The sequence below is a fragment of the Ursus maritimus genome, unplaced genomic scaffold (assembly GCF_017311325.1).
Source record: "Ursus maritimus isolate PB19 unplaced genomic scaffold, ASM1731132v1 scaffold_17, whole genome shotgun sequence".
NCBI classification, from domain to species: Eukaryota; Metazoa; Chordata; class Mammalia; order Carnivora; family Ursidae; genus Ursus; species Ursus maritimus.
This window is the reverse complement of record NW_024424119.1, coordinates 53369117-53396083: the sequence shown is the minus strand read 5'-3', so window position 1 is coordinate 53396083 and position 26967 is coordinate 53369117. Positions and strand designations below refer to the sequence as shown.

The window sequence follows — 26967 nt, the reverse complement described above, 5'->3', positions numbered from 1 at the left end:
AGAAGGAGGGAAGGGGCCAGCCCCTCAGGTACGGTCCCGCAGCCGCAGCCCAGCCGACCTCCAGCCCCAGGCTCCTGCCCTGGCAGAGGTCCGGCTGGTCGGCCCCGGCTATCTGCGTCCCGGGCCCCGAGGGCTCCTCGGACCCGGTGCTCAGCGGCCGGCCGGCGCTCAGGCCTGCTCCTTGTCGGCCCTCCACAGCCGCTCCTTGACCTCGGGCGGCAGCGTGTTGAACAGGTCCTCCTCCACCACCAGCCCGCTGCGCTTGAGCAGCGGGCACTCGCCCAGCTCCACCGGCAGGCACTCCAGCCGGTTGCCCCGCAGCTCGATCTGCGTCAGGTTGGTGAGCTCGCCCACCCTCGAGGGCAGCGACTGCAGCACGTTGTTGCCCAGGTGCAGGGCCCTCAGCTTCCGGCACTGGAAGAGTTCCGGGGGCAGCGCCTCGATCTGGAAGGGCAAGAGCAGAGGGCCAAAGTGAGGGGCGCAGCCCAGACCTGGGGCCTCGGCCGAGGCTTCTCCCCACCGCCGCCCTTCTCCCCAGGCACCAGCATCTCCTCTGAAGCCCGTTTCGGCTCCCTGGGCCCAGGCCGCAGCACGGTCTGGCCTGAAGCCTGGCTGACCTCCACCTGCATGTAAAGTCTCAACTCCGCAGTCACTTCCTCCGGGAAGCCTTCCCTGACCTCCTGGGCAACCTAGGGCACCCGTGGCCCCCAGCGGCACCGATCCCTCCGTGGCGAAGCTGCTCGATCACCTGTCGCTCCCGGACCAGGCTCTGAGAGGGCAGAGCTGGGGCCCCCTGGCTCCCCACTGTCTCCCAGCGCTTGGCACCCTAAGAAGCAAGTCACACTGGCCTGCTACTATTAACTCCACTCCCTCCTCCACTGTCCAGGGCTCATCAGGAGCCAGGCTGTGGGGTCTGCCCGGTTTAAGAACGATTTACGAAAGAGAGCGGCATGCTGAGGAAATCACACACCCCAGTTGCTGAGAACTGCGGGGAGCACTCCAATAGGGGTGGGGACCCCAGCTCTGTCACCTCCCTGTCCTGGGCCTCAGGCCCCTCATCTGTCAAGTCACACCCTGATCATGAGTGCAGGGAGCCTAGTATTGGCTATTCTCTTCCTGAGTTTGCAAAATCCGAATGATGGGCAACCACCCCACGCAGCTTCGTACGCAGCGGGCTCGCTCTGAGCACTGACACTACTCACTCATCCACCGTCAGAAGCACCTATAAATACCCTACAAACACCACTTCTGCCTTACAGATGGGTAACATTTGACCAAGGGGGCGCTAAAGAAGCTAACTGGCCCAGAGGTTCACAGCTGGAACGTGGTGGAGCCAAGACTGAACCAGGTTCCGCAGCTCGTGCTCTGGATCCGTCCACATCGTCGGCGGGGCCCGAGTGGGGACCCGCTGCGTCTCTGGCACACGGGAGAAGCTCCCTAGATGCCACCTCCTTCCCTGCCCTTCTGTGAGGGTCACCTCTAAACCCATGTTCTTACTGAACCTATTTGCCAGAACAGTCTCTTTTGGAAGTGCTGCGCGGCAGGGACCCCGCTCAAGCCCACGTGAGGATGACGGACAGCCTGTTTACTAACCCCTGTAAGGCGGCTCTGTCACTGTCCCCATTGTCCTGCTGAGGCCTGCAGAAGTGAAATGCGTGTCCAAGACGGCACGGCCAGAAAGGTCAAGAGAGGGTGTAAGTGAGCCTTGCTTCCTCTGATTCAGAGCCTGCGCTGTGCTTCCGTTCTGCCAAATATGGCGCTAAATGGCAAGTCCCTTTCCCTCCCTGGGCCTCAGTTTCCCCCTCTGTGGAATGCAAGGCAGGACTAGAAATGCCTCTTGCCTTCAGTGCTCTGTGGCTGAGGGCCTTCGGGCAGACTCGGATCTTGGGTGACTTGTTTTAAAAGAGTCCCCTGACCTGGGCCTCCAAAACCAGCCACTGTTGTGCCCATTGGGCAGGGACGGAGCCAAGGTGGCCTCCAGGTGAGCAGGACTGAAGGTTGGGGACACGAAGATGAGAGGGCATGACGGGAAGTGGGCTCTGGCAGGACTGAGGGGCCTGAGCCTCCCAGAGAGCCCACTCCCCCCCACAGTGGACTCCTCTGGTGACTCAAGACAGGGGTCAGGGCAGCACGAAAGGCCTAGCTCAGTGAGTGGCACAGCTGGGGTTCACGCCCAGAGCTCCCTCCCTAAAACACCCCCTCCCCAGCACCCCCTGCCCCAGCCAGTGAGCTCTCTCCAGGTCCCACAGAGAAAAGAGAAGGTGCTCCAGGGGCTCAGCGCCCCACCACAGCCACCCCTGTCCTTTGGACCTGTCCTCTTCCCGAGTTGTCACTCGGCTGCCGGAAACTTGGGGTCCTGTCCCATCACCCCGCTCCTGCCGTCTCCTACCTCCCAGGGACCTGGCTGTCTCCCCCATCAGCGCTGGAGTAGCCTCAAGTCCACCTAGTCTTTGAAAAAAGAGATGATCCTCCCAGAAGCCTCTGCAGCTGCTCCATCGCCCCATCCCCGACAAACCACATGGAAAAAAAACACGGTCTCTCTTCAGCTGTGATCCACCTTCTGCCCCTGTCCACCCCCGAAACTGGCCAGAATCAACAACAGTCCCTCCTAATCCAGTGGACCTGAATCCGTCCTTCACCCAACTGCCCCACGCACTGCAAGCCCACATACTCCCGCCTGGCCTCGCTCTTCCCCTTCGACCCCAAAGGCTTGAGCCAGACTCCTCTCTCCCTCCATCCTCTCCCCCGGTGATGTCGACAGGGACCCCTCTTCATCCAGGAGCCCGGGCGGGGACAGGGAGGACTCCTTGAACTTCAGGATAACTCAACATGGTCCCTTGGATGTCCCAGAGGCCCCGGACAGCCAACATGGGACAGACGCTCTCCTCTGTGAAAACCAGTGACGGCTCCTACATCCTGTTTCAATGACCCATCTTCCCAAGCAACCAAGTGAGAAACCCCGAGTCACTCAGACCTCTCTCCTTCTCCCCCATCCGATCCAGCCCCAGAATCTGGCTGATTCTCCCACCAAAGTCTCTCCACCCAGGGCAGCCTCTGTCAGTCCAGGCCTCACTCCTCCCAATGGCTGCACCCGGGGTTTCTGCCAGCTCTTGACCCCTCTCATCTTGCCCCTCAAACCCACCCCCTCACACTGCAGCGAGAACAATCTCTCCCAATTACAAGTTAGCTCGTTTCTTCATCTACTCAGAGAATTTGGTGAACATTTGCTGTGTGTCAGGCACTGAAGAAAAGAGCCAAGATCCGCGTCAGCGTCACCGGACGAGGGGAACAAAGAAGACCCGAAGGAAACAAGCGGGAAGAACAGGACCCTCTTCCAGCCCTGGCCTCAGGGGCAAGTCCGAATTCCAGGGGCTGCTCAGCTCGTGCTCCCCCCTGCCCCGACAGAACCTACAAGACTCTCCATTTCCTCTTCATCCCGCTAACTTCCCCTCGTCCTCAGGGCCAGGGTAGTGTCCCTTCCTCTAGGAGGTTGGCCTGCCCGAAATCTGGGGGGATACCCCTGCTGTATGCACCCAGGAGCCTCCAGACGGGCAGCCAGTGTGTCCCCAACACCTTCCTTGACCCCAGGAGGGCTCAGAAAACATCTGCCAAACTGAGGAAAGGATGAATAAATGCATCCGTAGACAAATGAACACGTCTTCCGTGTCTACTGTTTTAACCTGGGGAAAGAGCCGCTAAGGGCCTGAGCCGGGTCACACCGACCCCGCCCCGTCTACCTGCAGCCATGGCTGGCTCACCGAGGAGGACGAGAGCCGCTCCAGCTTAAAAGGATGGGCCTGACAAGGATCAGCGCAAGTGAACTTTTTCCCCACCAAGGCCTCTGGCATTCCAGGGGTGGAGACAGGATGTGATTAAGCAGTGTGCTCACAGGGCTTGTGGAGGGTCCCCTTCCTGGGGCCAGCGTGCCTGTCTGTCGTGCCTGTCGCCAGCTCCCTTCCTGAGGGGTGACCTCAGCCAGCGGGGGGACCTAACAGGCCTGCTGGGGGTGAGGAGCTGGGGGTAGGGGAAGGAAGTGCGAGCCAGGCTAGAGGCCTGACGCACCGTCCACCAGGAAGGAGGGCCCAGCAAGCCCCGGGTGCCTGTGCAGAGCCCGCGCAGAGCCTGCGGGCACCTGGGACAGAGCAGGCAGGTTACAGCCGGTCATGAGGTGCCTTCATCGCACCCAACTCCAGGGGCAATGTGGCCCCCACACTGTGCTCTGGGGGAGGGTCTGGGGTCTGCCTGGGGCTTCCCACATGTGGCTTCCCCCCAGGAGTCCCATTTTCCCGATCTGTGGCCTGCTCCAGGCCCCGGGGGCAGATTCTCCCACGCGAAGTGATCTGGGCTCTGACCTTCGTCCTTGGAAACTCACAGTCATAATCTGGGGGAGGAACATAGAGTTTGTGACTCTGATCTAGGAAGAGTGAGGTTGGTTTTGCAGGAGGAGAGGCTTAGGGAAGAGGGGAGGGGGCCCAGACCCTCCAATCTGAGTGACGCTGGAGAAGGTGTGTCCTTTCCTGAAGCAGGGGGCATTTCAGGGACCACCTGCCTCTGCATCTGAAGCTGCTGGAGAGTTCCTGTCGGGAGCATCGTGCCCCGCACAGCGTGGGCTGCTTCGGGCCTCGGGCTGCAGGGAGGCACAGACGTGCCGTCTGAACCAGGTCTCCAGAGTCCGCACCCCGGGCTTTGGGCTCCCACCACCACCTGCCCCACTGTGTCTCCACCCTGAAAGTAGGAACTGGGAACGGGTCCCCGGGAGGGGTGGGCCGGGGGCGGTCCTTTGGCAACCGCAAAGGCTGCGGCTTTGTTTACACTGCAGAGGCTACACCACAAAGCCACAGGAGCACCCGGCCCTCAACCCCACCCGCCTGCCTCTGAGAAGGGGCCCGTGGGTGGGGGGCTTCCCTGGCCAGGCAAGGGGCTGGTACTCGGGGCATACCAACGGTTCCCAGGGCGTCTCCAGGGCGTGGCCTCCCATACTGCGGGCCTGAAATGGTTTGCACAATTTCCTCTCCGGAAAGGCAGGTGGTGACAGGCAGAGGGGAAAGGGTGTGAGCGGGGCCAGGGGCTGTAGAGACCACCCGGCTCAGCCTCGGTGAGCACCAGCCACCCACGGTTTCTGTCCCCAGCGGACCCAGATTGGTGCTTCGGCTCCAGATGTGGTCTAGAGCGGGCTCCAGGCTAAGTCCCGGCTCCCACGACCCGGCCCTTGGACCTCTTGTCCCTGCACATCCCCGGTCTACAAGAAACCCGCCCCAGGTCACTTCGGGGGACAGACCCTGCCTGACCACACCACCCCTCCCAGCAGGAGAACCCTGCAACATCCTGTGGCAAAGACAGGCTCCCCGGCCCCCGAGATCCCGAGTTGGCCGGTCTGGGGCGGGGCGGGGGGCAGAATCTGGATTCCCCACGAGCCCTTCCCGGGTGGTTCTGGGAACCACGGGTGAGGACCCCCAACCCCGGAGCATGAGACGATCCCAAACACCCCGAGACGCGGCGCCTCCCAAGCCAACCCCCCGCCCGCCTCCGCGGAGTGGCGGCCAGGCCACTCACCCGGTTGGCCGTGACAGCCAGGTTCTGGAGGTTCTGCAGGAGGCCAATGTCGGCGGGGAGGAAGGTCAGGTTGTTGTGGCTGAGGTCCAGGTAGCGCAGCTTGCGGCAGTAGAAGAGCTGGGTGGGGATCTTCTCGATCTTGTTGCGGTTCAGGTAGAGACGCTCGAGGTTGGTGAGGTTGCCGATCTGGATGGGGATGTAGGCGATGTGGTTGTACCAGAGCTTCAGGCAGGTGAGGCGGTGCAGGTGCTGGAAGCTGATGATCTCCTCGATGGTCTTGAGGTTGTTGTCCTTGAGGTCGATCTCCTGCAGGTTGTGCAGGCTGAAGATGGAGTGCGGGATGCGCTCCAGGTCGCAGCGGATCAGCTCCAGCTCGGTGAGGTTGACCATCTTCTTGAGGCTGTTGAGGACGATGAGCTTGGTGCCCTCGTTGTTGATGGACAGCTTCTGCAGGTGCACGCCCACGTCGGTGACCACCTGCGGCAGCTTGCTCAGGTTGCTCTTGAGCCGCAGCACCTTGAGGCGCTTGAGCTCGCGCAGCCCGTCGATGACGATGTAGCGGTTGTTCTCGGCGCTCAGGTTGCCCGTCAGGTGCAGCTCCTCCAGGGTCTTCAGGCTGTAGATCCACAGCGGGATCTCCTTGATGTCCGTGAACTTGATGTGCAGGGCGCGCAGGTTCTCGCGCAGGAAAGCCAGGGCGGGCGCCTCGATCTTGGCCGCCGTGTGGTACAGCCACAGCTCCTTGAGGCCTGTGAGCTGGGCGATGCTGGGCGGGATGGTCACGTCCGGGATCAGCTCCAGCTTCAGCACCTCCAGCTCCACCAGGTCGAACACGGTGTCGGGGATGCCGCTGAGCATGAACAGGTGCAGTTCCAGCTTGTCCTGCGCGTTCTTGGTGAGCCGCTGCCGCAGCTTGTCCAGCGTCCACTCGTTGTTGAGGTTCAGCTGCCGCAGCTTGTTCTCGCTCACCTCCGAGAGGAAGACGGCGAAGCGCTTCGAGTAGAGCGGGTCGTACTGGTCGATGAGGTGCAGCATGAAGGCGAAGTCGTTCTTGACGTCGGGGATGTCGCTGTAGCTGCTCTCCTCGCGGATGGACTCGAACGAGTACTTCTTGAGGGAGCGCCGCAGCATCCACCAGAGCGTGTACACGCAGATGAGCCCGTAGAAGATGACCAGGCTGATGTAGAAGGACGCCAGGATCTTGAAGAGCGTAGCCAGGGGGTGCGCGCAGCGGTAGGTGCGGTAGCCCGTCAGGCTCTCGATGTCCACGGTGCAGTCCACGTCGAACTTGATGTTGTGCACGTAGTAGACGGTGTAGCAGATGATGAGGATGAACTTGATCACCTTGATGATGGTCTGCCGCATGTACAGGCGGTACACGATGTCCCCCTCCTCCACGTGCGTGCGGAACTTCTTCACCTTCTCGAAGAGCGCCTTGGCCTGCTCCCCCTCCTTCTTGTCCAGCACGCCCGTCTCCGAGCGGTCCACGATGCCCTGCTCGATCCGGGACTTGGTCCGCTGCAGCATGGGTACGGTGGCCTCCACGTCCTCGCTGACCGTCGACGACTTCTTGTCCATGGAGCCGTTCATCTTGCTGAAGGCCGGCTTGGGGTCGCTCTCCTCCACCACCGTCTCGGACAGGGCCCGGGTGGTCCAGGGCGAGTCGAAGCACTTGAGCAGGATGGACACGAAGTGCTCCAGCTTCGAGCTGGTGCGTGGGAACTTGAACCAGAAGTTGCTGCAGGCCAGGAAGATGAGTGTGTGCAGAAGCACCAGGTAGGGGAAGTACTTGGCGAACCAGTGCAGGCGGTTCTCGTAGCAGACGGCGTCCACGTAGTTGTACTGGTGCCGGTCCAGGTCGTACTTGATGCCCGTGGGGCCCGTGCCAGGGGTCGGCAGCACTGTGGCGTTCGGGTAGGTGGGCTCCGGGCCCGGGGCCGCCCAGCCCCGGAACGAGTCATTGCACGAGTCCTTGGTGACCCACTTACAAGGCAGGCAGATCATCTTGTCCTGGGTGACCTGCAGCGTGCCCCCGAAGACCGCAATCATCAGCATGACAATGGAGATGTAGTCGGTGAACACGTCCCACCACGGCTTCAGGATCCGGTACGCTGGCTGCGTGTCCGCGAAGTAGCGGAGCTCTGTCACTGGAATCATGGCTCAACCTGAAAAGGACCCGCAGGAGGGGGTTACCACAGGGCGGCCTGGCTGTCCGGGACCCAGGAGACAACGGACCCGTTGTCCAAAATTCCACCTTGAGTCTAGCTGGAAGTCACGGCCTTGCCACTCACAGGGGGGCCCCACTGATCAGCCTCTCTCCGGAAACCATGTGGTCACCAGGTAGCTGGGAAACCACCACTGGGGAAGGCGGGAGCCTCCCCACTTAACAGACTTGAAGACTGAGCACTGAAGTCAGGAGCCACGCCGACAGATTGCTAAGGTGGCCTCCCCCTGCAATCCGGAGGGAGCATTCGGGAATTCCTGTCCGGACTCCATCCTAGTCATGATCAGACTGACCAGAAGGGCTTGTTGAAAACTCGCAGTTTACTTGGAACCAGCTGCCGTGACGCTGCCCCAGTGACCGGAAGACGTTCCCTCAAAGTGTGGGAAATCGAAATGTACAAGAGGGGGCTCGATGCAGACTCACTTTCGTAAAACAAATAGGGAAGTTTAAAAAATTCTGCAAAGGTGCATGTAATTATGTCCATATAGGATTCTGAGGGGAGAGACACACACACTCCCCCCCCCCACACACACACACGCGCGTGCGCACACAAGGCAGGGGGTGGGGCCAAGCAGAGAAAGGACAAGAAAACAAGACTGGTCTCCGCCCCACGCTAGATGACATCACATTTATGATTATCATCGCTGGCTATGTGCAGCTACATGTGCGTGTAAGGCACTAAGCTCAGGGAAGTAAAGTCACCCGCCTGACGTCACTCTACTACTCAGGAAGGGTCAAGACCAAACCCAGGCCTCTCCTGAGCCCTGCTGTGCAGGCTCGCTGTCTACCTGACTATGCCAGGAGTGCCAAGAGACCACACCCCGGAGTCCACCTTCCCTGTCCCCTGGGTTCCCAGAACTCAGGTCACCACGGGGCCAGCAGACGCCACCACCCGCCCTGGGCCACCGGCTCCAGCCCAGAGGTCAGCCCTCCTGGTGAGGCCGGGACTCACAGGCCAGGGTGAACGGCCACCCCACAGGAAGGCCCGGGCCTCTAATGACCGGCTGGCTCCTCATACCACCCACACTCCTGGGAAGGGGGCACTCTAGGGGAGGGCCCGCTGAATCATGCAGCCGGCCTCCAGCTGAAAGAAACCCGGACACTTGTCCCTCCTTTCCCGGTTCCCCAAGTCCATATCCAGGCAGGCACCCAAAGGCTGGGGACAGGAAGGGAGGAGGGGCCAAGACAGAGGGCCTGAGGGCGTGCAACAGCCTGCCCCTGGAGTGTCCAGAAAGAGACGGCCAGGGCAGGATGCCAGATGCTGGGGGCGGTGCAGTTTATGACCAGGCAGGATGTGGTCGCAGCCTCACAGTTTTGGAGGGAGGGTGGGTGTGCCAGCCCAGCGGGGACACCCAGTCTCCCGGTGAGGAATTGCCTCTGGGCCCCTGCTGTCCCAGGGCTTTCTTTGCACATGTCGCCTCTTGACTTTCAAGATGGAAACTGTTCACTGCTCCGTGTACGGGTGAGGGCACGGGAGGCCGAGAGAGGGAGGAAACAGCCCTGTCCATTCCGTGCTGGTATGTCTGGATCTTACCCTCCCCCCACCCCAAACACCTGGTCTCAAGCACATCCTGAACTTGCTGCCAGCCCGCCCTTGGCTCAGCCCTCCGGGGACAATAAAAGTGACCAAGGTGTGTCCACGCCTCCGGGGCCTCTCAGTCCAGTGTCAGCGTGTGGGCAGCAGGGGGAGAGGCAGAGGAGTGTCCCAATAACCGAGCCTGAGACAGGGCGAGGGGCAGCCGTGGCTACAGCCCGAGAGACAGATGCCACCTGCCTGCTGAGAAGGGCTTCATGGAGGCTCAGGGGGCAGAGCCAGGACCCCTGGCTTGGAAAGGCAGAGCCGGGAGTCCAGTGCAGGACCGGCCTCGTGGGGGTGACCTGTCTGGTGGGTGGGGGTCACCCTCTAGCTGCACCGTGTTTCTGCCTCACCTCTGCCACCGACTCCCTGTGGAACTCAGGACAAGTCACGGCCCCTCCCTGATGGGGTTTTGGGAGAAAGCTGGAAAGATGATGCAGGCGCCAAACGCCAGTACTTAGTCCGCAGGGATGCCAGGGAAGGGGTGCCCGGCCCATGACCAGGCCCCGACAGGAAACAGCCAGGTGGCTGGGGCGGCCCACCCTCAAGCAGCTCTCGCGGAGGATGAGGGGGGAAGCCAGGGGCCCACAAGACTGAGCTGGCTTCTGCCTGCCTTGACCTCACTGCGGGGCCCTGGGTGAGGACCTCACTGGCTCTCGGCCTCCGGTTCTGCACAAACACCTCATGGCATTGCTGCGAAGCGTGCACAGAATCTCGGGCTTCTGTGGGCTCTGCGCAGAGTGGGGCCGGCAGGCGGTTCTGGCAGCTCCTCGTCGTGCTCCTTCAGGGCAGAAGTCTTCGGAACACAGCAGGTGCTCAATAAAATCAGGGTGTCTCAAGAGAGGGCGTGAGAGGGGGACAGGGCAGGAGCAGGGCACAGGGAAGGGCAGGGCCCGGGTGTGGCGGGGAGCCGGGGCAGCGGGGAGTTTCAGGTGGATGTGGGCAGGGCTGCACATCCTGACAGGGAGGAAGCGGGGTGGGGCCAACTCAGAGGGCCCCGGAGAAGGAAACAGACCCCCCCAGGTAGGAATCCCCACTCAGGGACCCGCCCCAGGAGCCAGTGACTCAAGGGCACTAAACACCCACGGGAGGGGCGGTGGGGGGTGGGGCGGCTGCCGTTCCTAGACTGAAGACTCACGGCCAAGTCAAGTCCAGGACGTGCACATTGTTCTGGCACCTTTTTTTTCTTTTTTTTTTTTTTTTGAAGTAAGCTCTACACCCAACGTGGTGAAGTCATAGTCCTGAGATCAAGAGTCACGCTCTACCCACTGAGCCAGCCAGGCGCCCCCACCCATTTCTCTTCTCGAGATTTTTTTATTGCGGTAATCTCTACATAGCATAAAATTTCCCCCTTTAACCTTTTTTAGGTATGTAATTCAGTGTCATTAAATATACTTCCATCGTGCAGCCACGACCACCATGAGTCTCCAGAACACTTCCATCTGGCTAAACTGAAACCCTGTCCCCACTAAATTCTAGCTCCCCAGTTCCCCTTCCCCAGCCCCTGGCCACCACCATTCTACTTTTTTTTTTTTTTTTTTTTTTTTTTTTTTGAGAGAGAGAGATGGGGTGGGAGACAGAGGGAGAGGGGAAGAGAGAAAATCTTAAGCACGCTCCATGCCCAGCGCAGAGCCAGATGCAGGGCCCGATCTCCCCACCCTGAGATCAGGACCTGAGCCGAAATCGAGAGGCGGACGCTTAACCCACTGAGCCACCCAGGCACCACTCTACTTTCTGTCTCTATAGAGTTGACTGCCCTAAGTAATTCATAAAGGTGGAATCGTAACAATATTTGTCTCTTGGTGTCTGGCTTATTTCGTTTACTAGAATGCCTTCAACGTTCATCCATGTTTTAGCATGGATATCAGAATTCCCTTCCTTTTTAAGGCTGAAATATTCCCCATAACCATTTTACAGATAGGGAAACTGAGGCACAGAGAGAGAAGCCATGTGCCCAACTTCACACCACCTGTAAGTGACTGAGGCCACCTTCAAAGCCAGCCCGCAGGGGAGCCGAGGCACGCAGCGGCTCCAGGGGGCCACGCCAGTAGAGCAGATCCCCCGCACATCTGCTTTGGGACACAGCTGGTCCGGTCACGAGAGCACCATAGGGAAACGGGGCAGATCCCTGGAAGTGGGGATCTTTCTTCCCCGTTTCCTGCAGGCAGTGGGTTCATCCCACCCTGCACTGAGCCCTCCCTAACAGGTATGGCCTCCTAGCTGAGGCGTGGAACAGCTTCTCTCCCAGGGCCTGTTTCCCTGTCCCAACAGGAGCAGAGACTCTGCCGTGGATGTGACCACATTTTGTAAAATGTGGTCACGGTTCCCGGGGCGTGTGATCCCAGTCCTGTGCCCACCCTGGATGCCGCCCTCCCAACTGCGTCCCATCCCACGGTCAGCCAGTTGAGGCCACCAGACACCCCCTTGTCCTGGTCACCCCTGCCTGAAGCCGGCAGGGAAGGAATGGTATGTCCAGGAGCCAAGACTCCTTTTCTAGAATGTGGTACGTTGGTTTCCCCATCCTTAAACTGGGGGGGGGGGGGAGGAACAGGTGCCCTGCCAAGCTCTCAGGACTATCAGAAGTCACAGAAATGACGCTTCCCAAACTGCCTGTGTATGGCCCCTGGGTCAGGTGGAGAGCAAGCCCTGAGCTCCATGATGTGAGCTTAGCGCTGGAAGGACAGGCGGGCCAGTCGGGGTTCCGCCCTGGGTGGTGAGAGACCCTGGGCAGGGCTCTTCATGTCTCTGAGCCTTAGTACCACCCCCATCTGTGGAAAGGGGCTAAAGCAGACATGAGTCCGGGCCCCCAGAGCAAACCTGACGTCAACAGACAGTCAGGGGTGATTGAAAAGTGCACAGAACAGGAGCAGAAAGGAAGGAAATGGAAGAAGGAAAGCCACCCACAGGGCTCGCAGATACCTGGCAGAGACGCAGGTAGGCAGGGCCTGGCCCACAGTAGGTGGGTCGTAAGAACTTCCTGCCACGAGAATGCAACATGGGCTTTTCAATGGAACCAAGTAGCTCTGTACGTAATGCCACGGTGGAAAACAGCAAGATCCAGAAAAATAAATAAATACAGTCCCATGCTGATAAACCCTTGACCAATAGTCCCTGCACCGTGGGGAGGGACACCCTCTCAGAGTGGGAATAAGAAATAGAATGAAAGAAAACTGTGATTTTTTTTTTTTTTTTTACCAGCGTGCATTATCTTTGTGATTGAAAAAATAGTAGAGTTCCAAAGAAATAGAGCAGAAAGCAAGCAAGCAAGCAAGCGGGAGCCTGGGTGGCTCAGTCAATTAAGTGTCTGCCTTCGGCTCAGGTCCTGATCTCAGGGTCCTGGGATTGAGCCCCACGCTGGGCTCCCTGCTCAGCAGGGAGTCTGCTTCTGTCTCTACCCACCCCTCTTGCTCATGATCTCTCAAGCTCTCTTTCTCTCTCAAATAAATAAAATCTTGAAGAAAGAAAGAAAGAAAGAAAGAAAGAAAGAAAGAAAGAAAGAAAGAAAGAAAGAAAGAAAGGTAGATAGATCAGCCCTCAAGTATGGGGATCAGGTGTTCTTCTGAAGCTCTGAGAGGGCAGTTTGGGGAGGGCAATGTGATGTTGGGTCAGATCAGGTCAGGTCTCTGCCCCAAGAGGTGGGGAATTTGGAGAGGATCCTGAACAGAGGACAAAGATGAACGGGCTGAACTCAGGCAGCTGAGAAAAGACAAGAAGGCAATGTGCCTTGCTGTCCTCTGAGCTCCGGTCCGACTACTTCTCCTTTTTCTAGAACAGGGGCCTCACTCTGAACCGGAGACTGTGCCCTCCTAGAAGTCAGGGATTAACATCCACCAGTGAGGTGGGAGACCCCTGGCTGCACCCAAAAAAAGCACGGGAGGCCGTAAGAGGCCACGTAGGGGCTGGGGCACTCGGGAGGCTGGGAGTCCCGCAGGACAGCGGCCACTCCAGATTCATCCAAGTCCCGTGTGCAGAGCCCAGAATACGGTGGAGAGATCTGCTGAACGGGGCGGAGCCCAGGAAGGAGGTAGTAGGACAGAGGACGGCAATTGTCTGGGAAAGATTCTAGCATGAGAATCAGTTACAGGAATGTTCATCACAGTGTTATTTATGCCCTAGGAAAATTGGAAACCACCCAGATACCCGTTATGGGCTGACTGGTTAAATACTTATTAAATGACCCGATGATAGAATACTATGAAAAAATGAAAACACGTTAGAGCAAGAAACCTGATGACTTGGTAAGAGGAAAACTGTCCGGAGTACGTTACCTGCAAAAGTAGGTAACAGGGGCGCCTGGATGGCTCAGTCAGTTGAGCGTCTGACTCTTGATTTCAGTTCAGGTCATGATCTCAGTGTCGTGGGATCGAGCCCCACGTGGGGCTCCGCACTCAGCACAGAGTCTGCTTGAGATTCTCTCTCTCTCCCCCTCTGCCCCTCCCCCTGCTCATGCTCTCTCTCTCTCACACACACACAAATAAAATCTTAAAAAAAAATAGCTACAACAATTTGGAAGAATGAGGTGGGAGGAGACTTACTACAAAGCTACAGGAATTCAGCCAATATGGTGTTGATGTAGGGATAAATGGATGGACCACAGGAACAGAAGAGCAAGCCTAGAAACAAACCCTGAAATGTATGGAAATAGCGATAACAGTGTTGGCCTTGCAGGTCAGGGGGAAAGAACAGGCATCCGTGAACGGAGCGGGCTCTCAGCTACTCACGTAAAAAAGTATAGCCTCATCCACTTCCTTATATGAAAATAAATTCCAGGGAACTGACCTAAGCCAAAGCCTGAAAATGTTTAAAGAAAGAGCTAAGAGATCAACTTAGGACAGGAAAGGATTTTCTATCACAAAGAGTACAAATCCTTACAGGAGAAGATTGATATTTTGATCACATGAAGTTAAATGTACACGCATCAGAGAACGTAATAAGTAAAAAGAACCCACAGACTTGTTAGAGATATTTGCAATGTGCGTAAGTACCAAAGGATTACTATCCGGGACAAAGACAGAACTCCTACAGACCCAAGAAAGAGACAATCCGATAGAAAGAAATGGCAAAATACACAAATAGGGCATCTGGGTGGCTCAGTCGGTTGAGCACCTGACTCTTGATTTCTGCTCAGGTCACGATCTCAGGGTCGTGAGATAGAGCGGGAGTTGGACTCCGTGCTCAGCAGGGAATCTACCTGAAGTTCTCTCCCTCCCTCCTTCCCTCCCTCCCTCCCTCCCTCCCTCTGCCCCTCCCTTCAACCCCCCATGAGATCGTGCACACGCATGTGTGTGCACTCTCTCTCTCTAAAATAAATAGGGGTGCCTGGGTGGCTCAGTCTTTAAGCGTCTGCCTTCGGCTCGGGTCGTGATCCCAGGGTCCTGGGATCGAGCCCTACATCGGGCTCCCTGCTCGGTGGGAAGCCTGCTTCTCCTTCTCCCACTCCCCCTGCTTGTGTTCCCTCTCTCGCTGTGTCTCTCTCTGTCAAATAAATAAAGTCTTTAAAAAATAATAAAAATAAAAAAATAAAATTAAGTAAGTCTTGGGGGAAAAAACGAATAGACAGCCCATAAGAAAAAATGCAAATGGAAATTCATATATGAAATTCATTCTTAACCTTATAACTAATCAGGGAATGCAATCAGATGCCGTTTCGCTCCCCTGTGACGGGCAGAAATGCCGAATTCCTACATGAGGTTAGGATGCACACATCCCACAATCCAGCAACCTTTCTCCTAGTTAGAGATCTCAGAGCATCCTTTCACACACACATGGAGCCAGGGACAAAAACGCTCACTGAAGCGTTGTTCCTAATAGCCCCAAATCAGCAGCCAGCCAGCCATCAACGGGAGAAAGGACAAACCATCATCATTATGCAATGGAATGCTAAAGCCATGAGTTACCTGCATGTTCCAACGTGAACAGACCTCAAAAGCCATGCTGAGCCTAAAACCGCGCTACAGGATAAGACCTTAGGTATTATGTAAGGGTTTCTATAACACATGTAACCAAGCGCAGTAAAGCACGCACGGAGAGCCCCAAGTCAAGACAATACCCTCATCCAGAGAGGGAAGAGAAAGGGATTGGGGAAGAGGCTTCATTGTGTCTCAAATATTTTGACAGAGAGAGAATATATCCGAAGCAATCAGTGTAAAACATTAAGGTCTGACAAAGCTGAGCCCTGGATACAGAGATATCTGCTCTGGTTTCAACCTTTTCTGTGTGCTTAAACGATTTCATACAAAATTTATCAAAATAATCATCTGTTTCTACCCCTCCTGGCGGGTCTTCTCTCCGGTCCTCACACCTGCCAGGCTCAGATGGAGGCAGCAGGTCCGGACCCATTGCCAGGGCAGCAAATTCAGCTCCTCCTTCCAACTGGCCTGCTCCTGACCGGCCCAGCAGCACCGTTGGTCTCTGAGGATCTGGTAGAAGGCAGTCCACCCCCGCCTGGTGCTGCCCTGCCCCCAGGGAGCTGCCCAGGTCGGTAGGAGGCAACCAGACCCTTTCCACAGCGCGGCACACACGGATGGGGAGAAGGCGGCCGGGTTCCAATGGCAAGGTTGGAGTATCCCTTCACCTGGGGGGGGGAGGTGGTCAGAGAAGCAACCCGGGGAGCCCCTATCTTCCCCTTGGTGGCAGGCAGATCTTGGGGAGGGCAAAGAGCAAGAGCTTTGGAGCTGCGAAGACACAGGTTCAAAGCCAGCTCTTGCCTGAAATCCTTCCATGACCCCGGGCCAATTATTAACCCCAGGCTCCGTTTTTACAACTTTCAAATAAGAATAGTGCTCCCTACCTCCTATCTCTGGATACAAGGACCCAAAAGATGTCCAAAGAGATATTAAAAAAAAAAAAAAAAAAAAAAAAGATGCCATGCAGTAGAGGAAATACACGCTTCGTGAAAAGAAGCCACTCACAAAAGGACAAATGCTGCCAGGAATCCACTCGTATGAGGTAAGCAGTCACATTCATTAACACAGAAAGTAGAAAAGTGGGTGCCAGGGGCTGGGGGAGGGGAGGGTGCGGAGCTAGTGTTTAACGGGTATGGAGTTTCAGGTTTGCAAGATGAACACAAAGTCTGGAGATCAGGGGTGGCTGCCCCTCGACGTGACGGCATCAATGCCACTGAAGCGACACCTGAAATGGTTAAGATGGTAATTTTCAAGTTACGTGTATCTTACTGCAATTGAACAAAATTAGGAAAAGAGAAGCATGATCTCATTCTTCTTTAAAAAAAAATTGTATCAGTAACTTATTACTGTATGCACAGAAAAATCTGGAAAGCTATACATAGAACTACGTGTAGTTAAGTCTGAGGGTGGATCAGATTGTAGAGGGTTGTCTACACTACACACTCCTCTACCATTTAAATTTGGTACTTCTATGAGAAGGAAAAATACCTGGGGAGAAAAGACCTTTCTCACCGTGTGGTTTCCGAGGATTGTAAAAGTTTACGAGAAGGACCTGCCATCTACTGTGTTAGGAGAAGGTTAGCCCGCCCTGCCTGCCCCACCCGGGTGACAGACACTCCACAGGGCACCGTCCTCAGTGGAGGGAAGCAGTGCCCAGGCTGGGTAAGCTCAGACCCCGGGGACAAACGACCTTTCCTCTGAGCCTCAGTTTCCTCAACTGCAAAATGGGAATATTGCCGAACCTACCTCAGAGGCTTACTGTGACTACTTAAATGACATGACGTATCCTGCCTGCGGCCCAGAGGAAGGTGTGCTATGGTTACAACCCACCTGCCACCGCAGAAAACTCTCCCGGGGCTCAGTGGGGGAAGACACCTGCGTGAGGGCTAAGCCACAAGGACACGCACCTGCAAGCACAGGCCAGACCACCCAGAGCCCTCCAGGACCTGACCCGTCACACAGGCCACACTCAAAAGCCTTGTACTTCTGGAGCGCCTGCCAGGCTCGGGACCCCAGGAAAGGATGGAGGTAGACAGGTGGCGATGTGCTCTCAGAACCACCCCTTAGGTATCCCTCGACATGGATCATTTCCCTCTGATGCTTCTTCCAGACGGGGAAGGGAGTCAAAGAAATGACCCGCTGCCCAGTCCAGCCCAGAGGGGGACCACCCAAGCATGCTCCAGCCCCCACGGCAGCCTGCAGGCCTTTGGCTTTCACACTCGGGCCATGGCAGGCAGGCTGGGCTGCGGGGACACAGGGCACAGAGAGCCTTTTGTTAAAGCCCAAACAGAGATGCTGGGCAAGCTTCCCAGGCAAGAGGGGAAGCAGGAGGCTGGCGCCCCTCCTTGTACCACACTTGGGAAGGCTGTCTGTCCCTCCAACGCTCTCCCAGGGAAGGGGGAAGGGCCATTCCCCAGAGGCCTGAGGAAGACAGCCAGTCAGTGGCCCTGTCCCGGAAGGGCTCCGGGCCTGTGAATCTGCTCCTCAGTCAGCACCCCCAGGCCTCCTCGGGTCCCAGAGCCAGGAGTGGGAGGAAAAGGCTCACCTCGTCATCGGCTGCACGCAGCCCGCACCCACTCAAGAGCAGGCCATTGCCCTCTAGGTCCCCACACCCACTTGGGGTGAGTCAGCACCGGGCTGGGGGCACTGCCTGGCTTGGCACTCGCCCTGCAGAGAAAGGCACACCCTCACTTCCCGGGAAAGGAAGAGGGGAGATAGTCAGGGCAGGAGGGGGAAGGCACATGTTTCATTTGCAAACTCCTCTCACATTTGGGCTGGGCCTCCCAAACAGGTCCGTCCTCATGCAATCTTGCAAGGCTGTGGCCTACCTTACGGGGTGAAGGGTGACAGGTAAGAGACACCCACCTGTGGCTCCCAAGCCAAGCTCATGGAGCAGCAGGCCAGGCTGGAGGCCCAAGCCGCCCCCTCGCTCCACCAGGCCGCCATTAGAGCCCCCAGCTACTGACACGGACGACGGGCCAACCCTGCACCCAGCGCTTCCTGTGCCCCAGCTCCCTGTCACTTCACCACTGGGAGACCTTGGGAAAGTCATCTTACCTCCCAAGGCTCTGGTTTCCTCATCTGTAAAATGGTTCATGGCTTGTAGTGAGGGCTGAACCACGGAGTCCGCGGAAAGCTCTGGCCCAGTGCCTGCCATGTATTTAAGACTACGATGGTAGCTGCCGTTATCGTTACAGCTGGTTTCACCAGTCCCTTTATGGGAGAGAGGTTAAGTGACCCGCCCAAGGCCACAGAGCTAGAAGGTGGTAGGACAGATCCCCACGGGGCTGACTTTCCACTGTGCAATCTGCCTCGAAGGCGAGCAGGTCTCCCTACCTGAGCACCCAGAACGCCAGAAACGCTTCCTAGAACAAGACCCCCTTTTCCTGAGGGGCACGTGAAATCAAGGCCTCTGCAGGGAACCCTACCAGATGCCTCTGGTATCTCCGGGATAGTTTTAAGGAGACTCAAGAAGGGAGCCCCACTCTGTTGGGTCTGGGCCCACAAGCCAGGCACCACATCTGGCCCCTGGGGGCAGAGGAGCCTCGGTCTGCTATGAGCACCAGCACTGCGTGCCCAGACCAGTTACGGAATGTGGGCAGGAGCACCCATGGGAGGCTGCAGACACAGCTACTGAGACCCCAGGGGACTGGGACTAAGGCCAAGGGAAGCTGCCCTTGGCCCGGCTCTCTAGGCTCGAGGGGGGCTGCCCCCAGAGATCGTGATGCAAGGTGCTGGGGGGGGCGGAGGGCGGGATCCCCATGTACCCAACCCCCGGTCAGCACGTCCGCCAACAGCCGACCCTGTCAGAGGGCGTGAGTTTGGTGGCGGCGCCTCTGAGGGTGTCCAGGTGGCACGTGAGGACTGTGGAATTTTACAGCCACTTTTCCTCCAGCGGAACACCACTCCGGGCAGGCGATGCGGCAGCAGTCCATTTAATTTTGAGGTTTTAGGCCCTCAAGAGACAGTTAAACATAGAACTTGCTACGAGATGCAGTAGGAACGCACTGGGAAAGAGAACAGGGGATGTTTGTGGCTGGGAGTGAAAGCCGTTCTAGAAACCTCAGTCCCACACATCCTTGAAGAGGGACGGTTAACCCCCCGCACGTACTGGGAAGTCACTAGAACTCCCAGTCCTGAGGGCAGCTCGGCCCTGCTTCTACACCAAGGGCTGATCACAGGGACGCCTTGGCCAGAGGCGGGGACCAGGGCTGAAAGCATCGCCCTGCTCAGCGTCTCCTGCCACAGTCTGTGGACCGCCAGCCTCGCGCCAGCCTGGGAGCATCCCCAAAATGCGGATTCCTGCCCCCTCACCCCCATCCCCGGCTTGGACTCCGCAGTTGTGTGGTGGGGGTCCCAGGGAACTCAGCACTGTACGCAAGTCCCTGGGCAGCTCTAAAGTGCCTCTGAGCCTGAGAACCTGGAGAAGAAGAAAAACAGAAGGTGGAGTAGAAAAAGCAGAGGCTGGCAAGGCAAACAGATCTGGGTCCAAGTCCCACCTCTGCCACCCACGGCAAGAGCCCTCGTCCCTCCGAGCCTTGGCCTTGAGCCTGTAACACGGTGGAAGCACCTTGCAGAGGAGAGCTGCTATGTGCCCGCCCAGGGTTCAGACCGCGGCCACGGAGGACGACCGGGGACACGAAGGCTGCTAGGAGGAGGGAGAAGGTGGAGAGGCCAACTCCTGGGGCCAGAAGTGTCTCGAGCGAGAAGAAAACGAGACTGCGGGGAAAGAACAAGAGGAAGAAACACAGGTGAGGAAGACGGTCAGGCCAGTGAGCCCAACAAGGCCACCAGGTAAGGACACCTCGTTTCCAGCTCGACCCTGCCAGGCCGCAAAACCAGGCTGCCAGGCCTGAAATCCCTCCTGCCCCAACAGAACATCTTTAGACCCAGGTCAGGGGGTAGCCTTCTCCTCACCCGCCCACCTTCAAGGTTAAAACCCGAACGCAGGGGGCGCCTGGCTGGCTCAGTCGGTGAAGCGTCTGCCTTCAGCTTGTCATGATCCTGGGGTCCTGGGATCGAGCCCCCCACCCATCGGACTCCTTGCTCAGTGGGGAGTCTACTTCTCCCTCTCCCTTGGCCCCTCCCTCCACCTGCTCATGCTCTCGCTCTCCCTCAAATGAATAAATAAAAAATCTTAAAAAAAAAAAAAAAAACCTGAAAGGAGAGGGGCTCCTGGCTGGCTCAGTCGGTGCAGCGTGTGACTCTTGATCTTGGGGTTGTGAGTTCAAGCCCCATGTTGGGTGTAGAGATGACTTAAAAATAAAATCTTAAAAAAGAAAAGAAACCTGAAAGGAGCATTCCAAAGGGACTAAGACTTTCTCCGGGGAATGGCCGGGATAAATGAGTCAGGGCCATACTCAGGCCACGCAGCAACTCATGCGTGTCCCTCCCAACCCCCAACCTGGCCCCTGCCCTAGGCAGACAGCGGAGGCTGAAACCTCTCAGGCCGGCCCATGCCGTTCCCTCCAAGCTGTCCCTGGCACGGAGGAGGAATTCTGATCTCAGATAAGTAGGACCTGCTGCTTCCTGCTCATCCCCAGCCAGAGAGACCTCAGCCCAGGCAGGCCTCCCCTCTCCTCTCCGGGAGGCAGAGTTCCTCAAAACCAACAGGAAACTCCAGCAAGGCAGGGCTGGGGTTTGCTGACCTTGTCCCAATAAACAGGAGAGTCAACAAAATCACACACCAGGCACTTCCTAACCCCCCTCTGTGCTGCTGTAAATGCCTTCACAGACAGCTCCAAACCCCGGAATGGTGAGGAGGGGAGCAACAGGGGTGTGCCAACCGACAGGACTCACAGAGATCCCCCCTTGCCTGGGAAAGAGGTCCTGGGGGGGCCAGGAAATGAAACGGGAGCAAACTGTGAACCAGCAGCCCTAACAAGACTTGACATGGGAAAAATAAGCAAATAGTAATAACACATGTGAATAATACACTCCTCCCCATTCATATCTCTGGAGATGGGGATCACAGGAGACTTTCGCTTTCCATGACATCAAAATCAAAACACTATAAAAACCTACAGCGAACATGCAACTATGTTGGTTAATTATCCAAAAAAAAAAATTACTATTTCTTTAAAACTCCAAGCTGGGGAGGGCCAGGTCTTCCTTACCCAAAAGCCGAGGTGACAGGAGGATGCAGGGAGGCCTCAGGCACAGAACAAAGGACCCTGACCCGGGAGTCTAGGATCTGGTTCCAGTCCCACATCCCTCCTTCCTTCCTGAACCCTTGGGCAAGCTGCTTCCTCCCTCTGAACCTCAGTTTCCACATCTGTAAACGAGGGACCAAGGCCACTGCCTGAGCTTCCTCAAATGGTCAGAGGAAATCATCGATAAGATGTGTTTTATAAATTATAGAGTAGTCCACCCAATGCCGCTCAGGTTCCAGAACACATCCTGGGACATCCTCTGTTAAGTGCCTTCCCTCTATCAATATATTTCACCTTCAAAATACCCTACAGGGAGGTAAGGTGCTAAAATGATCACCTCTTTACAGCTAAGGAAACTGAGGCTCAGAGAGGTAGGGTGACCGGCCCACAGCCCCTCACTGAACACATGACAGCAAGGACTCAAACCCCGGTCTATGAAGTCTGGGTCCTTAACCAGTACACTCTCCTGCCTGTGGGAACCGGTTTCCAAAGTGCAGGCCAAGGAACCCCAGTCCCCATGATCAAATAAGTGGGGGGACACACAACGTGCCGACTCCCTCTCCAAGGCTCTCTCTACAAGCCACCTCGCGCTCCCTTCGACGCAGTCCAGGCTAAGAAGTCCTGCAGCAGGGATAACTTGTTTCCCAGGGCTATCCAACCACTGCGGCCACAGAAACTGGTGTTCCATGGAACACACCTTGGGAAGTGTGGTCACAAGATGGTCTGGTTAACAACCCAGACTCACAAGATCTGCGCCGAGAGAGAAAAGCACCGGGATTCACAAGGAAACTTAACGCTGGCATCTGAAGTCCAGCAGCCACATCCTCCTCAGCCGGCCGCTGAGTCGGGAGAAGGAAGAAGCATTCTGTCTCCTGCCACCTTTGTCCGATGCCCTGGATCTACAGGAAGAAGAGCGAAGGACTGCAGAGATGGAGACACTGCCCTTTGGCCCCTCAGCTGGGGGAGGCACCTGACTGGAGGCTGGCCTGGAGGGAGAGGGGCCCCATCCTTACCCCGCGCACGGCTCTGCTATCTGCGTGCTGGCTGTCGGTGCTGAGGCTGGCCCCCGTCTGTCTGGGCAGGGTCTTGGCATTCCTCTCGCTCCATGGAAGCTGCCTCCCTATGAGGAAGTGAGAGCTACTGTCAGCCGGGATGTGTGACCGCCAGTTACCCGCTGTGCTGCCAACATTTTCTGAGCACTTGCTTGGTGCCAGGCCCTGGGCTGGGCTCTTGGGGTGACAAGAGGGAACCAGACAGGCTACTGGGAGAGGCCGAGTCACCAAATACCGTTGGCTGTGGGGAGCCCAGGGCTCTGCTGGGGGTCCCTGGCAGCTATGGGAACACGGGAGAAGCACTAGACCCAGACCAGTGGGGTGAGAGAAGGCTCCCTGGAAAAGGTTTTGCCTGAGTTGACTGCTGAGGAAGAGCAGAAGCTGGAGAAAAAGTATTCCAGGCAGAAGGAACAGCACAAGTCTGCCTAGAAGGAAGAGAACGTGACATCTAGACAATGCTGAGTGGTTCAGTCTGGCTAGATGTCGGACCGGAGGTGGGAGGTGGTGGGGACAGGAGCCGCGGTGGGGCGAGTCGGGTCCAGGCGAAGACAAAGCCTCAGCCCAGGCACACGAGTTCGACTCAAACACAAAATCCAAACAGCACCTATTGGTCAGGGAACATTTAGGGAGCATCTGCTACATCCCAGGCACTCTGCTGGGAACCATTCACAAGATGGAAAAGGACAAGTCAGCAGGGTGGGGAGAGAAGTGTGATCAGAACACAGTAGGGGTGAGGGGCGGGGAGTATCTGAACCACCAGGAGTCGGTATGGTATAATGGTATACCGGGACAGGTGAAAGGATAAGTAGGAGTTAAGAGGAAGGAAGGAGTGCAGGTAGGGAGGGCACAAGCAGACAAAGGGACCTGAATGGCTCTGGGAGGGACTGTGGAGCCTTTTAACCACGTGTACCGGTGAGCATTTCACGCACCTATTCAGTGCTAGGCATCGTGCTGGGAGGAAAGAAGCAGAAGACTGTCCCCAGCCTGGAGGAGAGATAGGTCAATAACCCAGCAAACCCACACAGGGCGCTGGCAACTAGCAGGAAAGCACCTAGAGCTGTGAAGGCACAGAGGCCACTGAGCCAGGCTCTACCCCCACCCCGCGCTCCTCAAGGACGGGTTGTCCGCTGAGGCTGGGCAGCCCAGTCACCTGCCCATGGCACAGCCTGAACCAGAACTCAGGCCACCAGACGCCGTCACTGATTCTTTTAGTCCTCCCTCTTCCAGGAAATACACACTGACCACCCCCAACATATTCACCCAGAGCTAATGCCTCCTGCTCTGTAATATTTCTATTATTACAGTGGCCACCATGTCAATGTTTTCCTGCCGGCCTCTCCTCCCAGCTTGCAGCTCAGAGGAGCCCAGGGGCTGTATTCTCTCACATCATTCCTGGTCCAGGCCAGGCACTTACTAAAGAATGGCTAAATGGATGAACGGACAAACGAATGATTGAAGGATCAAGGGATGGAGAGATGGTGTGCTGGGCTCTAGGGCCCCACATCCATCCCACCCGACTCCTTTTGAGGTCTTAGACCATTAACCTGTGCCTCAGTGTCCCCATGTGAAAACCTGGAATCACCTGCACTCTCAGGAGAGTGAGTCAGGAACGAGGCTGACCCCTTCCCTCCAGCTCTTACAGGTGAGGTCCAGCCCAAGCCAGGCAGCAACCCAAGGCTCAGCCATTTCCCCAAGTTCTGACCCAATAGGGCAATCCTCAGGAGCCCCCTCTGCCCAGAAGGGCCACTCAAAGTTCGCAGGGGAAACTGCTTCCTACTGGATGTGTCCAAGGGATGGAGTACAAAAGCACATCACAGGGTTGGGGGGGAGGGGAGTCACAAACATTGCTGGGGCCCCTGCTCTGTACCCTGGAAGGCAGGGAGCGCTAGACCAGACCCCAAAGCACCTCTAAGACTGGGAAGACAGGAACGCAGATGCCAGTCATTCATGCCCCAGCATCTCTTCAGTCCGCCAGCACAAGTCATCTGTCCTTGCCTCCCCTCCCAAGCCAGAGGAAGACTTGACCTTCATGAAGGCAATGCCAGTGTGAATGAGCCATGGGCACTACCCAGTCCCTCTGAACAAACTCCCACTCCCCCATCCCCTCCACAGGAAAGATCACCAACAGCACTCCCCCTCCTCCTCCTTCCAGTCTGTCTGCCTGCCGGTCTGTCTACACAGAGAGGTTAAAGAAACTCCTAATGGAAAAGGTGGGTGAGGCCCATGGGAGCCTTTCAGCTCCACCAAATCCCTCCTCCACAATTTAGGCCCAAATTCCCTTTGCCTCACAAGCTCTCTCCCTCCTCATCCTCACACCTTATCCTCAAAAGGCTTCCTGGGATAAAGCCGAGGAAGAAGCATCAGGGGAGCGTGGTCAGCCCCACCCTTCCAGCCAAGTCCTAATCAGAAGGGTGTCAGGCACCCCCCAACCATCTCTCCTCCTTCCCAAAAAAGGCAGTCTGTAGCTGTATCAGCTGAGCACCAGCCCAATCTTGGTTCACTCCAGTCCAAACCAAAGGGGGAAAGCAGTCAACGAAAGACACAGAATCATCCTGAACCCCAACCACCCTGGCTATGCTCCTTCGGCCTGGGAACCAACTTTGCTGGGTCTCCAGCCCGGACCTCATCAGATCTGGCTCTCAGGCCCATATGGATGCACAGGACATGAGCAGGGCCTGGGGCCTCAGACCCTGAACCGGTCTTCCGGGGAACCCGCAGTCCACACGGGCCCCAAGATCTTAGCCAGGGATCCTGTCCCCAAGTCAGGGTACTGTTCCCTCCGGATCAAGAGGAGGGAGGGGTCCAAGGGAAGTGAAGGGGGCCAGGAGCCCAGGAGAAGAGAACAGGGAAAACCTTTGAAAACGGGGGGGGGAGGACAAAAAACTTGCCAGGCTCCCAGGTGGAACCTCTAGGAAGTGGGGAGTGTGTGCGTGTAGGGGTTAGGATCTGGGGGAACCCAGAGGATGACAAGGGGACCTGGGGGAGCCCAGGCGGAAACTCCCGGTATGTAGAGCGCAGGGAGGCACTGGGGTGCCTGGGAGGGGGCTCGCGCGCCGCGGCACCGGGGAGAGGGTGGGGCCCCGGAGACCTGGAGTACGGGGGAGCCAGGAGGTAGGCCAAACTGAGCTGCCGCGGGAGGCCCCCAGGGAGCCAGCCGCGGTGGGCAGAGCCCGAGCTGCCCGCGGCGCCCGGGGCAGGCAGCTGGCCGGGAGCGTGTAGGAGTGGGTTTCGAGAAGTGACAGCTCGCGCCCCTTTCCCCGCCCCACCCACTCACCTGGTCCCGCCCGGTCCGGCCGCCCAGCAGGCAGCCCCGCGCCCCCGCCGCTCCGTCCCGCCGCCGGCCGCTGCGCCCCTCCGGCGCCTCCTTTTGTTTGTCCCTCACTGCACCACTCAGCCTCCTCCGCCCCGGAAGTGACGTCACCACAGGCGCGAGCGCGGCTAGGGCGTCGCCATCTTTTTGATGGGCGTTCTCTTCGCGCCTTCACATCTTCGGCTCCCAGGTAGCGCCATCTTGGTTTGGGGCGGAAGTAGCGGAGACCGAGCTCGGCCCCCTTAAAGGGGCAGGGACGGCTGTAACCTTCGGGGTGCTCTGGGGCACGGAGAGGTGAAGTCGCTGAGGCGGGGGTGAGTAGCTGGTGCCTGCGCGTTGCTGCCCTGAGGCCGAGTGCCGAGGCCGGAGAACCTGGTGGCCGGTTCCGAGCTCGTTTGTGCCAGAATACTCGCTGCGTTTGATGCTGCTGATACGGCGGAGTGGCTGCGCCGAAATCTTAACCCAGCCTGGAGCCGCCCGCGGGGATAGATTGCGCGCGCTTGACGCTGACCCGCACTCGGATGCTGGGACCCGCCAGGCTGTGCTCTCTGCACCCACATCCCGCACCCCCACCCCCGCGACAGTATCCTGGGGAGGAAGAAGCCCAAGGTAGCTTGGCCAAATATTTAGGGGCAGAGCCGGAGCTGGAACCGGGACACCGCTAAGCGGAGCCCGAGTCCTCGCAGTTCCCACAGTGACAGTAGTAACGGCAACCACGTTAGGAAATAATCCATAGAGTGGAATGCTGTGCAGCCATTAGAACGAAAAATGTTCAATGTGAACTAACGTGAAACGACTTCCAAGATACCTTAGATGAAAAAATGGAAGGGGCAAAAGAGCTGCGTTGATCGGCGCTACAGTTTGTGGAAAAGAACGTGTGTGAGAGTGTGCGTGTCTGCGGGTGTGCGCACCAGCTGTCTGGTAAGATGCACAAGAAGTACTTAAGTGTGGTGGCCTTGGACAGGAGAACTGGAGTCCTGGGTACCCGGGCAAGGGGGGAGAATTTACTTTTTAAATAAGATGATGAGGATAGAAGGGCTTGCACCATCAAGACTAGAGCCACTGCCTGGGTTCCGCCCTCCTGCTGGGAGGTCTCATTTTCCCTCTCGCTCAGAGATTAGGGACCAGTAATACCTCTTGGCCAGGAAGGGGAGAAGCTGGAATTTGAGCCCTGGAGGGTTTTACAGTAATGGC

The 26967-nt window shown here is 57.4% G+C and overlaps 1 protein-coding gene across 2 annotated transcripts in view; it reads right to left on the bottom strand.

Moving 5' to 3' along the window:
* Positions 1-15: 15 nt before the first annotated feature.
* LRRC8A (leucine rich repeat containing 8 VRAC subunit A) overlaps positions 16-26967 on the bottom strand; it is a 27431-nt gene continuing 479 nt past the window's right edge. The window contains exons 1-4 of one of the 2 annotated variants that reach the window (XM_040632030.1): positions 25738-25860; positions 22425-22531; positions 5554-7718; positions 16-444 (exon numbers count right to left, since the gene is read on the bottom strand). In XM_040632030.1, coding sequence (XP_040487964.1) covers positions 169-444; positions 5554-7710 — 2433 coding nt within the window. In that variant the 5' untranslated portion in view covers positions 7711-7718; positions 22425-22531; positions 25738-25860 and the 3' untranslated portion in view covers positions 16-168. Of the gene's footprint in view, positions 445-5553; positions 7719-22424; positions 22532-25737; positions 25861-26967 lie in introns of those variants that run through there. The other variant, XM_040632029.1, reaches the window with a different exon arrangement.